The 12,419-nt window shown below is 45.2% G+C and overlaps 1 protein-coding gene across 3 annotated transcripts in view; it reads left to right on the top strand.

Annotated features, from left to right (window-relative positions):
- The first annotated feature begins 1,777 nt into the window (after positions 1-1,777).
- Positions 1,778-12,419, top strand: part of LOC147718601 (uncharacterized) — a 408,142-nt gene continuing 397,500 nt past the window's right edge. For 2 of the 3 annotated variants that reach the window (XM_086918560.1, XM_086918562.1), the window contains exon 1: positions 1,778-2,271. In XM_086918560.1, the coding sequence (XP_086774686.1) occupies positions 2,089-2,271 (183 nt within the window). In that variant the 5' untranslated portion in view covers positions 1,778-2,088. The remainder of the gene's footprint in view (positions 2,272-12,419) is intronic. The other variant, XM_086918561.1, reaches the window with a different exon arrangement.

Below are 12,419 nucleotides of genomic sequence, written 5' to 3'. Positions count from 1 at the left end.
CTACTACTCACTCTCTACTACTCACTCTCTACTAATCTCTTTTACTCTCTACTCACTACTACTCTCTACTACTCACTCTCTACTACTTACTCTCTACTACTCAATACAACTCTACTACTCACTCTCTACTACTCTCTACTCACTACTACTCCCTCTCCACTACTCACTCTCTACTCTTCTACTCATTCTCCTATTCTCTACTACTCTCTCTCTACTACACTCTCTACTATGCTCTCTACTACTCTACTCACTACTACTCTCTCCCTACTACTCACTCTCTACTACTCACTCTCAACTACTCATTCTCTACTACTCTCTACTACTCATTCTCTATTACTCTACTAATGTCTACTACTCTCTACTACTCACTTTCTACTACTCACGACTACTCTATACTACTCTATCTACTACTCTCTACTACTCACTCTACTACTCTCTACTACTCTCTTTCTACTACTCTCTACTCTGTACTACTCACTCTCTACTACTCGCTCTCTACTCTGTACTACTCACTATCTACTACTCTCTACTACTTACTCTCTACTACTCCCTACTACTCACTCTCTACTACTCTACACTACTCTCTCTCTACTACTCTCTACTACTCTCTCTACTACTCACTCTCGACTACTCTCTACTACTCACTCTCTACTAACTCTCTACTACCCTCTCCTACTCTCTCTCTACTACTCAACTTTGTATTACTCTATTTCTACTACTCTCTCTACTACTCACACTCTACTCCTCTCTACTACTCACTCTCTACACCTCTCTCTATCTACTACTCTGTACTCTCTATCTCTCTACCCGCACACATACATATATATATATATATACACATATAGATATTTATATATGCATATGCATTTATATATATGTATGTGTATATATATATATATATATATATATATTTCTACATACATACATATATAAACATATTTACATCTGCATATCTATAAAAATACAAATATAAATGCATGCATACATATCCATATACATACATGCATTCTTATGCATGTTATGTACATGAAAGTTTGAAAAGCACTAATAAAACCAAAGCTAAAAAGCCACCTAATTACAAACAGAATTGCTTTAACTTAAACGAGGGAGAGACCTATTGCATTTTCAATGCTTGTTTATTTTTATTCCCCTCTTTCCTCTTCTAAAATGTTGGCATCTATGCTGAAAGTCTAAATTTTGCTCGCGACTTGACGATAACATACTTAAAATATTAACCATGACAGGATCCAGGCTTGGTACAGTACGTGCAACGTCCTGTTTTAGGTTACTAGGGAACGAAAGAAGCACAGTAGATACTGTCGTGGAATGTGTGCCTATGTCACGACTCATGAGCAGGCCTGCCACCTTTCCCACAAAAAAATTACTGCTCACCAGTTCACGTTTGAAGCAAGACTCTGCAAAGTCTGAGACAAGATTCTCGAGAAGAAATGTATCTATGTATTCTATCTGTATCTATTTTTGTACATAGCTTTTCAGTCTTGGATTACTTTAATTGTCCGTCAGTGTCATTAAGGCAGCTGATGGATACATTTTAAAATGTTTGCTACCGATAAGGGGCACAGTAATGGCTTTAACTTATTTTTCAATTTGTTGTACCGGTAGGGACTTTAAAATACCGGTCATACCGGCACGAAACCGGCCAGGTGGCCAAACCTACTCATGATTGACACCTCACCCACTCCTGCCGTTTCAGTCGACGTAACATTGCATGTTGTTTTGTTTTTCTTTTTTTAAACATCCTGATAGTGTTAAAAGTGAAAGTAGTGTGTCTTAAAGCAGAGTGAGGGCGAGGTTGGCCGGGCGCCAGGAAGCAGTCCCAGGCGAGGCGGGGGCGTGGATAACGGGAGCTCGCCCCGTCTTCCTGGAGAGTGCAGGTTTAAGATCCCGGCCCGTGGCCGCGGTGCGCTCAGGGTCACTGGCAGCAACAGGTGGCGGCGTTCATGCTTCGGGCTGCCGTGGGGTCAGGAAGTATAACTGCCCCAACGGCCGGGCTCGTCTTCGCCCTCCTCCTCACAGTGCTTCGAAGCCCAGCGGCAGCAGGGGCTGAGACCGCCGCCCGCTGGCAGCATGCTGTGGGGGGCCGCTGTCCTCGCGCTGTGCAGCCTGGGGCTGCTCTTCTTCGAGTGCACCCCGGTGCTGCTGCTGGCCTGGGGCGTCGCTGCGCTGGTGTTTCGGAAGCTGGAAGGCGCCGGCCGGGAGCAGCCGCGGGAGAGGGCCACGTCTGGCAACCAAGTTACACACCAGGGCAGGGTAAGATCACGAGGGGGAGGGGGGGAGTGGAGGGGTATTATTGCGCTTTGGGCGGAAATACATCTGGCGCCTTCAACACAGCTGGTGAATAAAATGATGCAGCATGGACTTAATTGTGTGTTCACAGTTCAGTAAAACAACAAAGCAGTGACTGACTCTTCAGGGTCAACTCCTTGGAGCCCCCCCTTTCGTCCCACAAATACTCTGATTCACTGGATCATGCTAGTGTCAAGTTGTTTGTAGTGCCAATGGTGATGTGGTGATGGTGTGTGTCGGCAGGGGGCGACAGAGATGATAGGGGAAGGAAGGTGGTTAATGGGATGGAAAGCGGCGCCTGCTGTATGTAACAAGAAGTGGCAAAGCCAATCAGTCCCGTCAATCCGAGAGCTAGTTATTGGGTTGTCAATGTATTTTAGCCATGTTGAATAGCAGTATGGCTGCTGTTCAGCATGATTGGATGTCATAAAAAGCGCTATGACCCAGTCTGAGCTGCATTCTGAACTCATGTATTTGAAAGCGCTTTAATGCGTGATAATAAAGAACATTTTTGGGGTGAAATAAAATATTTGGTCAAGAGCCCAAGTGAAAGCCAGCTGTCCGCTACACATCTCTCCCGTCTCCTCTCCTGTCAGGTGTGACATAAGACAACTGGAAACATCACTCAGCCAGTAGCAACTTGCAAGCAGGCATAGCGCTGCCAGGGCACGGAAATGTGACTTCTTTAGCGGACGCTTTGGTCTTTTGTCTGCAGAGCCCCTGATGATTTACAATAAATAGAAACTGCAAGTAGAATGGTGGGCGGGGCTGAGCCCCAACGAGGCAGGGCCTAGGGGAGGAGTAGATGGCAGGTAAGATTCGAGTATCACTGACAACTATTCCGGTTCGTCAAACTAAAGCCATAGTGGGAAGACCACGAGAGAGCGACTACGGAGGCAGCAAATGCGGGCTGCAGTCCAGAAAGTATCGACATGTCTCAAAGAGATAACCAAGACCTAAAAACGAAAGCGCTGTCTAGACGAAACCCAAAAATGATTAGAAACCGTTTAGTCCGCATCAACATATACAGATCCTTGTTTGTAAAAGTCATTGTATAGGAATAAATGCAACTCAAGGCGGACACCCGGACGTTGGCAAACCTCTGTCGCTCCTGCCCCATCCGTTAGCTAAGCCCGCAAGTTTCTGACGTCTGGGTTTTAACTTTGCATTTCGTTTTTATAATGGAAAACAAGTCCCAGATTGTAAAGTTAAGAGCTTGAAAATAAATACACGAACTTCTCAAGCACAAACAGGAAACATGAGAGCTGTGTCTCAGCAGAACTGCACACAAAACACTCAGGATGTTGCAGTTAGGGTGACCAACTGTCATGGGTGCAAATTTGGGACGGTGAGTGTAAAAATTCAGGACAAAGTGTCAAAATTCAGGACAAAAATTCAGGACAGGGGGTCAAAATTCAGGACAAATCTTCAGGACAAAAGGTAGGTTTTACAGACACATCAAAGGAGGTCGCTCAATAGTATATAAGTAATCCCATTTATATCCAAACATATTCATCCATTTGCACACCTAGCCATTGTGTATCCTTCCAGCCATCATTTCACTCATCCATCCCTCCATCCACTTTCACTCATCCATCCACCTTTTCACCCTATCCATCCGTACACTAATCCATCCACTCTTCCACCCAGCCATTTCCAGCTATCCTTTCACTTACTCATCCATCCAGTCACTCATCCTTCCACCCATTACCTTTTCAGTCATCCACCCATCCTCCCTTTGTCTCTCCATTGACCCTTTCACTTAGCCATCCTTCCTTCCATCCATCCACCCATCCTTCTACTCATCCACTCATGAATCCATCCTTTGACCCTATCACTCACCCATCCTTTCTCTCATCCATCCACCCATTCACTCACCGATCATCCACCCTTTCACTCATCCATCCATCCTTTCGCCTATTATCCATCTATTCACCTTTTCAAAAATCCATTCACCAATCCATCCATCCATCCCTTCACTTACTCACTCGCCAACCTTTTCATATTAATTATGAGCCGAGCCTTCGTCTGGAGAGTTCCAGACAGAAGAGACCCGTCAAAAATGTCACACTTGCTGTAGTTCCTAAAGCAAGGGGTGGGGTGGCAGAGGGTTCACTATGCCCCTGCACATAGGCAATCTGAAAAAGTAGAAGACATGAGTCATGCATGATGCACAGTGCTAGGACGTGAGGTCGGGGCTTAAAACACCTAAGCTAAAAATCTGGGTTTAGCTTTAGAATAGTGTGCCACTGGACTGGTATTTTGCCTCTTCTCACATTGTATCCAGATAAATAACAAGTAACGTTACACCTAAAACAAGCCAGAAGTATTGGCTTTGTCAATGGTTGTTAGATGCATAAAATAAAAATGAAGCAACCATGGCTTTGTTCAATATATTATTGAAACTGCACTTTTCTAAAATGAGGAGACTGAAAGAACTCTAGCCCGGGCCCCTTCTTCTAAACTTGTTTCACCAGCTTCTTTGAATGAACTGGATTCTGGAGCAACATTTGCGTGTTTGCACATTCCTTTCATCTAACAAAATGCGCTGCCCTAGGGCCTAGACCGAGGCAGGAGGAGGCCCACCGCATGCAGTAACACTCAAGACGGGCCCATCGTCATTCTGTATGAGGCAATCCTCCGCCCCAAACAGAATGACAACGGGCAGATGGGGCTGCTCTTGTGCTCGGGGAGGTGTGCTCAGCGGCCCCATCAAGGGGCTAAGGCTTCTCGCAGGGGAGCAGTGCTGCTCTCCTGCGATGGCCAAAATTACAGACAAAAGGCGTCCGTAAAAAGGATCCTCACGGACAACGGACGTGAGGTCCAATTTACGGACTGTCCGTGAAATTTACGGACTGTTGGTCACCCTAGTTGCAGGCAGGTGAGTATAGTTCATAAAGTCAGATTTGTATTAGGCTACTGTTACACCTTGCTCTGATTGCCTTTGTATCATAACAGGACTACGAGTACCAGAATGCAATGAAAGAAACAGGTCTGAATGAGTGACTCATGCCTGACACAGGACACTTTCTGTTTTTGACAGAAGTTATTTATTCTTCCAGCCATGTGAACCTTCATTTCAACGTTCAGTCTGTTTCTAGGGCTGAAAGAAGTGAACACCAACCCTGACATGCTCAATAAACTTGAATTTTCCTTGGACTACCATCCTCTCAGGATATCTAGATCCCTACGTTAGTAACTCACCCAGTTCATGTTTTTGCTTTTCATTCTGGTATTGTAGTGCTGCACTTAGAATGACAAAAAGAGGACTACAGCTACTAGAATGTAAACGGGGGAGTAAATGTCTGGGTTAGCTAGTGAAGCACGGACTTGGGAAAACCTTGAGAGCCTTAGCATGCCTTAACCACTACATTCTCTCCACGTCACAGCTCTCCTTATGTGGTAAGGACTGTGACAAGAAGGAGTAGGACTCTACGTAATCAGATTACGAACCAGTAATCGGACCATTGCTGTCGGGGCTCTCTTGATTGTCTGAGCAACTCTTACTAAGTGAGGAAGGCCCAGATGAGAAAACGTAGGACTCTGTGTAATGAAGTTTACAGGTAATAACCCAACTCACCCGGATTCACAGTTTGAAAGGCCCTCATTCGGACAGCAAACCGGTCATTGATGTTCTTTACTAACAAGCACACACCGGTCTTCCTACTGGAGATTACTAGATAATTGCAGCTCATCTCTTGCAACACATGCTATAACCGTTTGTATGATGCATTTTATCCATTTCTATAGTTCTTGAGTGATTCAGCGTCTGTGTGCCCTTAACCAATGGCATTGCCAGGCTGTCATGGGCCTTAACCCTTTCCATGCGTCGGACAGCCGGGAGCCGTCCGAACAGCGCACGCGTGGAATTCGCCCGCCCTCACCGCAATGGGTTAAGGCATGCAAGGAAAACAGCAATTTACAGGCTGTTCAAACAACATATGGCTGGCATTTTTCTTTTTGAAAGTTGAAGCCCTTTTAGCCCTGTGGGTGTTGTGCGCCTGCCTGTGTAATTTTAAAAGAAACTTTGTCTCCTTTCTGGGAAGAGCTAACCCTCCCAGGACGGGGGTAAATTAGTAGAGCTGAAATGCTTTAGTGGCAGTGGGAAGCAGGAAATCTCCAGTGCTGAAACTGAAAGCAGCGAACACAGTCATTTCAGCTACAGTGGGAAGCAAGGAGTCTCCTCTGCTATGAAATGGAACACTAAGGAACAGACAGTCCACAGTGGACTGTCCCTCGGTTGCATTTGGTTTTAGCAGAGGAGACTTCCTGCCTCCCACTGCAGCTGAAGCATTTCAGCTCTACAAATTCACCCCCTCCTGGGACGGTTGACTGGTTAGCTCTTGAATTGACAAAATCATGGGCATGTCGTGCCCCATCGACTTCCCCTCCATCCTCCTTCTAACCCTTTGTTACCGGAGTTCTCCAATCAAAAATCCCCATTTGAAATGGGTGAAGACTTGAGACTTAGGAAAGTGGATGACAACCAAGGTAAGAATTTAGGGTGGAGTGCTCGCCCCCCTGAGATGTCGCACCCCACAGTGTAGTGGGGTGGGTATGCAGGGTACAGTGGCCTAATAAACACTACAGGAAATAACGGGATGACCACACTTGTTTACGGTCCGTGCCATCAGCCACGAGCGCTGACGTCACCTTTATTTTATACCTCCTGGTCCGAGACCGGCTTTTGTCTTGGGCGGTGGTTGTTTCTCAGCTGATACAGGCCTCCTCTCTGGACACCACTGTCCCGGGCCTCGATGTGTTCACCTTCCCTGGTCGTGGTACATTGATCTCCATTTCTCTCTCTCCTGCATAGGCTCCCCTGAATGTTTGTTCTCCATCAGCAGCTTCACTCTGTCCACTCTCCTGTCACTCCTGCTCCATGTCCTTGTGGCCTCCCTGGGTGGGCATCTCTAGCTTCTTGAACCATGAAACTTTCCTTGCTATCCGTCTCTCCCCTCCTTGCGCTGTCACCATCGTGCCTTGCACCTCAACAACTTCCCAGGGCTCGGATTCAAAGGGGGTTCTGAATTTCCATCCTGGGTGTCTGTCCTTTACAATCACCTGGTCTCCCCTCTGAAATTCGAGGGTCCGAGCTCTGCTTCTTCTACTGGCCTGGTCGTTGTTGGTTGTTCTCTTTGCTTGAGGTGCCGCTCGGTCCATTGTTCCTAGCTCCCAATCTTCGCTCACAGGAACAACATCCCATACGGCTCTCCTCATTATCAGATCTCTGGAGGAACACCCCGTGGTGGTATGTGGTGTTTGCCGGTGTGCTCTCAAAAACCGATACAGACACCCCTCCAGATCTTCACGTTGATCTACTCCAATCCTCAGGGCCTTGTTGATTGTCCTCGAGAACCGCTCCATCTCGCCGGTAGCTTGGGACCATTGAGGAGTTATTTTCCGGTGGTGGATGTTGTGGTGCTCCAGGTATTCCCTGAATTCTTACCCATGGGAGGGGGTCCTATTGTCCATTCGTATTTCTTCCGATGTCCCCAACAATGCAAATGTTTTCTCCATTGCTGGCTTGAAGTTTTCAAAAGCGGTTGATCGTACTACCTCCATGACAGGAAATGTGGAATATCTGTCCAGCGGGAAGCTTCTGAAATCTATGCTAATGGCAGCCCAGGGTTTTGTTGACGGTTGCTCAGTGACAATTGGGGGAGCTGGTGCGTCACTCCTGGTAATCTGACACTCGTGACAGCTTCGCACTTTCTCCTCCTCCATGCGATCCATTCCTGGGAACCACACTTTGGTACATAGATGGGCTTTGGTTTTTTCGATTCCTTGGTGCCTTTGGTGAGTCAGGTCGATCGTCCTCTTTCATAGTTTTGTCGGCATTACAATTTTCATGCCTCGAAGTATCACTTCCTCACTGCTCCCGCCGCTTCTTCTCTGCACCTCCATATTCCCATTTGTGCTTCTCTTTTCTTCTGTCCGCCTGCTCACTCCACCCAAGAAGTTCCTCCTTGAGTGACTTTGCATTGTTTCCTTCATTGCCACTAGACACTCATCTTCGTTGGTGGCCACCCTGATTTATTCTAAAGACAGTTCTCGAGGACATGATGCCCTAGTGATATGCTTAACAAACGACTCTGCTCCCTCATCCACTTCTTTTGGCTGGCTCAGGTCGAAGGCTAGGGGGTGGTGCGACAGATAATCCGCTGGGTTGTTAGCTCCAGGGCGGTATACCAAATCAATCCTGGTCTGAGCCCGACCCAGGAGGCTGAAGGCGTTACAATGTATGGGGCTGGCCGGGTGGCTCACTACATACAGAGTGAAGAACTCTGCTATAAAGTGTAGTTGTGATTCTGCCTCGTGACTTGATGCTTATCCGATCCCCCACCACACACACCTGAAAAGGTTAGCTCTACGAGACCTCCTGGAACCTACATTTTATTCCTGAACTTCATTAAAATTGAAGTTGTTTTGAAATTCAGGATTTTCTCTGCTTCTTATCAATTGTTTGTGTTCAAAGTATTCTATTAAATAGGAAAACATACATTCAGACGGTATTGCAATACAAGTAAAAGGTATGCTCTCAATACAATCATTTCAACTAGACGATAGACAGTTGCCATGTATGTGTTATGAGATTACCTACACCCACAGATGTTGCAGTACAATGAAATATAAGAAAATTCTATGAGACCACTAGGAGTCCAGGACCGCTTAGGGGATGAATCCATGGATGAAATCTAACAAGCAGATAAAGAGGGTTATACATAACATAACATTCCAACACTATAGATTGTATATGATGGCATATGTAGTTCCTCTTGAAGTCTCGCCTATATAACAATTTGAAGAGAACTGGGAACCTGAAGTAGTCTAAGGAAAGTGTGGAAAGGGAGGGAGATGGATGAGTTAGCAATTCGAAAGACTAGAAATGAGTCTAGCCAGCCACTGGGGTGTAAGTGAGGGTGAGTCATCCTACCTCTGTGTTCTTTTCTATGAATCGATCTAAAGAGCGCCAAACTATACTGGAAATTGGGTGGGAGGATTGCAATTGAAACTGCATGGAATGTGCTCCTTTGAGATGTGAGACCCATGCCCAGATATGATGAGAGAGATGATTAGATGATTTTTATTCAGAAAGGATCATTTTCAAGGCAATAGAGAGAAGAAAATCTAAGAGAGCCATATCATTGGCATTAAGTTTAAAAGGGCTCACTGTGGCCCATGGGCTCAAAGCTATCGTAGGAAAGTTTAGGGTTATGGGAATGCCAAAGATATCTGATAGTTTACCCTGTATCGAATGCCAATATGGTTCCAGGAATGGACATTCAAAGAACATGTGCTGTAAACCAGCCTAAAGGTTACAGTTCCAGCATTTGTTGGTCTCTCACAAGTTCAGTTTGTGAAGTCTAGCTGGGGTCCAGTGAAGTAAATTCATTGTAAAAAAAAAATTGGATTGTGTAAGAGAGGGGGTGATTTTGTTACATAATGAAAGTTTACCAATGTTTCCCCATTGATCATCAGTAATGTGATTAAAAACGCCAGCATTAAAATGTTTAGCCCATTTGGTGTATAGTATTGATGGTTGTGTTATGTGTGGTTCTCATAAGAATTTGCAGATTTTAGAGGCAGTATGCACTGAATGTTTCCATCTTGCAAGACTTAACGGTAGGGACGAATGCTTGGTGAGACTAATGTTTTGACAGTTTGACCTATACTATAAAAATCTATATTGGAAAGGGGTACCTATCCGCTATGGCAGAAAAAGAAAGCGGGTCGTCATTGATGTCATATAGATCCTTGATCAGCCTATTGCCCTTTATGGCCTATGATTTTGCAACCTGGCCATCAATTTCAGTCTTAATTTTAGGGTTGTGCCATTATGACACTCATCTGGATTTATGAATATTCTCTGTCAACCTTCTGTCCAGTAGTTTCAAAGCATTCGCTGTGTCAGTAAATATTTGTTGGGAATGGGTTGTTGAAAATTTTGACATTGTAACAAAAGATCATGTACTAAAGGGCGCGCATATGCTTCGTTCTATCTCCTTAGAAATAATGGAGGGAGTGGCCCAACCACCCAAGGGACCGGGTACCAACACGATCAGTGAAAAGAAAATTCCCTTGGACATATGTCACTAGTAATCACCCAAGCTCAAGCAGTATTCCATCCACACCAGTGTTAAAATAAGGGATACCCACAGTTTTGAGCACAAACACATTGCAATTGCAACTACTAAGTTATAAGAAAACTAGCAGCCCGTCCCGACGTTGTCCGGGAGCAATTAGGCTTCAGGGCCCCCGCCCGCCCCGACATTGTCCGTGGGTCCCCCAGAGCCTTCCTCCATATATTGCAGTATTATACCTCTATGTTTACTTTGTATGCTTTTGTAACCTGCACACGTAACTTTTTCCTCCTGTAATGCACCGTTTGGCTCACTTTTGTAATGCTCCGTTTGCTTCTTCTTGCTACCTGCACATGTCACTTTTTCCTCCTATACCTCTATGTTTACTTTCTACGCTTTTGTAACCTGCACACGTAACTTTTTCCTCCTGTAATGCACCGTTTGGCTCACTTTTTTAATGCTCCGTTTGCTTCCTCTTGCTACCTGCACACGTCACTTTTTCCTCCTATACCTCTATGTTTACTTTCTACGCTTTTGTAACCTGCACACGTAACTTTTTCCTCCTGTAATGCACCGTTTGGCTCACTTTTTTAATGCTCCGTTTGCTTCCTCTTGCTACCTGCACACGTCACTTTTTCCTCCTATACCTCTATGTTTACTTTCTACTCTTTTGTAACCTGCACACGTAACTTTTTCCTCCTGTAATGCACCGTTTGGCTCACTTTTGTAATGCTCCGTTTGCTTCTTGCTACCTGCACACGTCACTTTTTCCTCCTATACCTCTATGTTTACTTTCTAGGCTTTTGTAACCTGCACACGTAACTTTTTCCTCCTGTAATGCACCGTTTTGCTCACTTTTGTAATGCTCCGTTTGCTTCCTCTTGCTCACGATGTAAGCTTTTGTAACCTGCACACATAACTTTTTCCTCCTGTAATGCACCGTTTGGCTCACTTTTGTAATGCTCCGTTTGCTTCCTCTTGCTCACGATTTTCATTTTTGCTTTATTTTTCCACCGCTCCTAAATAAATAACCTACCTTATCCGCCGCTCACCGCTCCTCCCCGCCTGTCCGCCGCTCCTCACTGCTCCTCCCCGCGCCATGTCCGCCGGTCCTCCTTGCGCTCCTGGACGCCGCTCCTCCCCGCGCTCCTCAGGTCGGGCACGCACGTCGTGGCCCGAGATTCTTCCAAGGGACTACTTTTTTTTTTTCGGTACATTTTTTAAATAACGTACATTTATTAAGTTTATATAGCCTATGTCCATCTGCACACCCTGACTATTACAACGATGTATCGGGTGTGTGGATTGGCGCTGTGGTTCCCGAGTTTACCCGCCTCAAAGGTTCAAAGTTCTTCCTTTATAATAGTAGTATAGATAGTCAAATTTATTGGTCAATCGGTAGAAACTGTTAAAAACACAATAAAAGATTTTTTTTTACACTCATAATACTCAAAAACAATCAATCATATGTTAAAATACATAAAATACAATCAACTAAGAGATATGATTCAGTGATTCATTTCGAAAACATCCTGGGTCATTAGCCTGTTGAAATCTATACATAGATTTCAATGGATTAATGACCCAATAGATAATAGTAGGAGTTCACAATAGTAGTGCACTCTCCTTCTGGGACCATATATCGAAAAGCAGTATAGGTTCACATCAGAGAGCTGCCTCTACTGCCTATGTGTTCTAGAACGTGTTCGAAAACATCCTGGGTCATTAATCCGTTGAAATCTGTACATACATTTCAACTGATTAATGACCCAGGATGTTTTCCCTGAGCTAGAAACAATGGTCGAGGCCTTGGTACGCATTTGCCATGACTGCCAGATGAACAGTACGCCCAACCCCGGTGATTACCGAAGAACCCTGCACCGATCCATTGTCAAGACTGAGTATGGATTCCCGGAGCTTCTCCAGAGGAAAAGTCACGCTTGTCCTGCTGGACACCTGCTCCAAGTATCTGATAGTGGAAACTATTCCCTCAACAGCCTTAACTCGTGTGACTCCCGGCCTTGAGAA

Source organism: Lissotriton vulgaris, chromosome 4_1 (assembly GCF_964263255.1).
Source record: "Lissotriton vulgaris chromosome 4_1, aLisVul1.2, whole genome shotgun sequence".
NCBI lineage: Eukaryota > Metazoa > Chordata > Amphibia > Caudata > Salamandridae > Lissotriton > Lissotriton vulgaris.
Note: the sequence above shows the minus strand (reverse complement) of the source record. Positions and strands in the feature narration are given on the sequence as shown.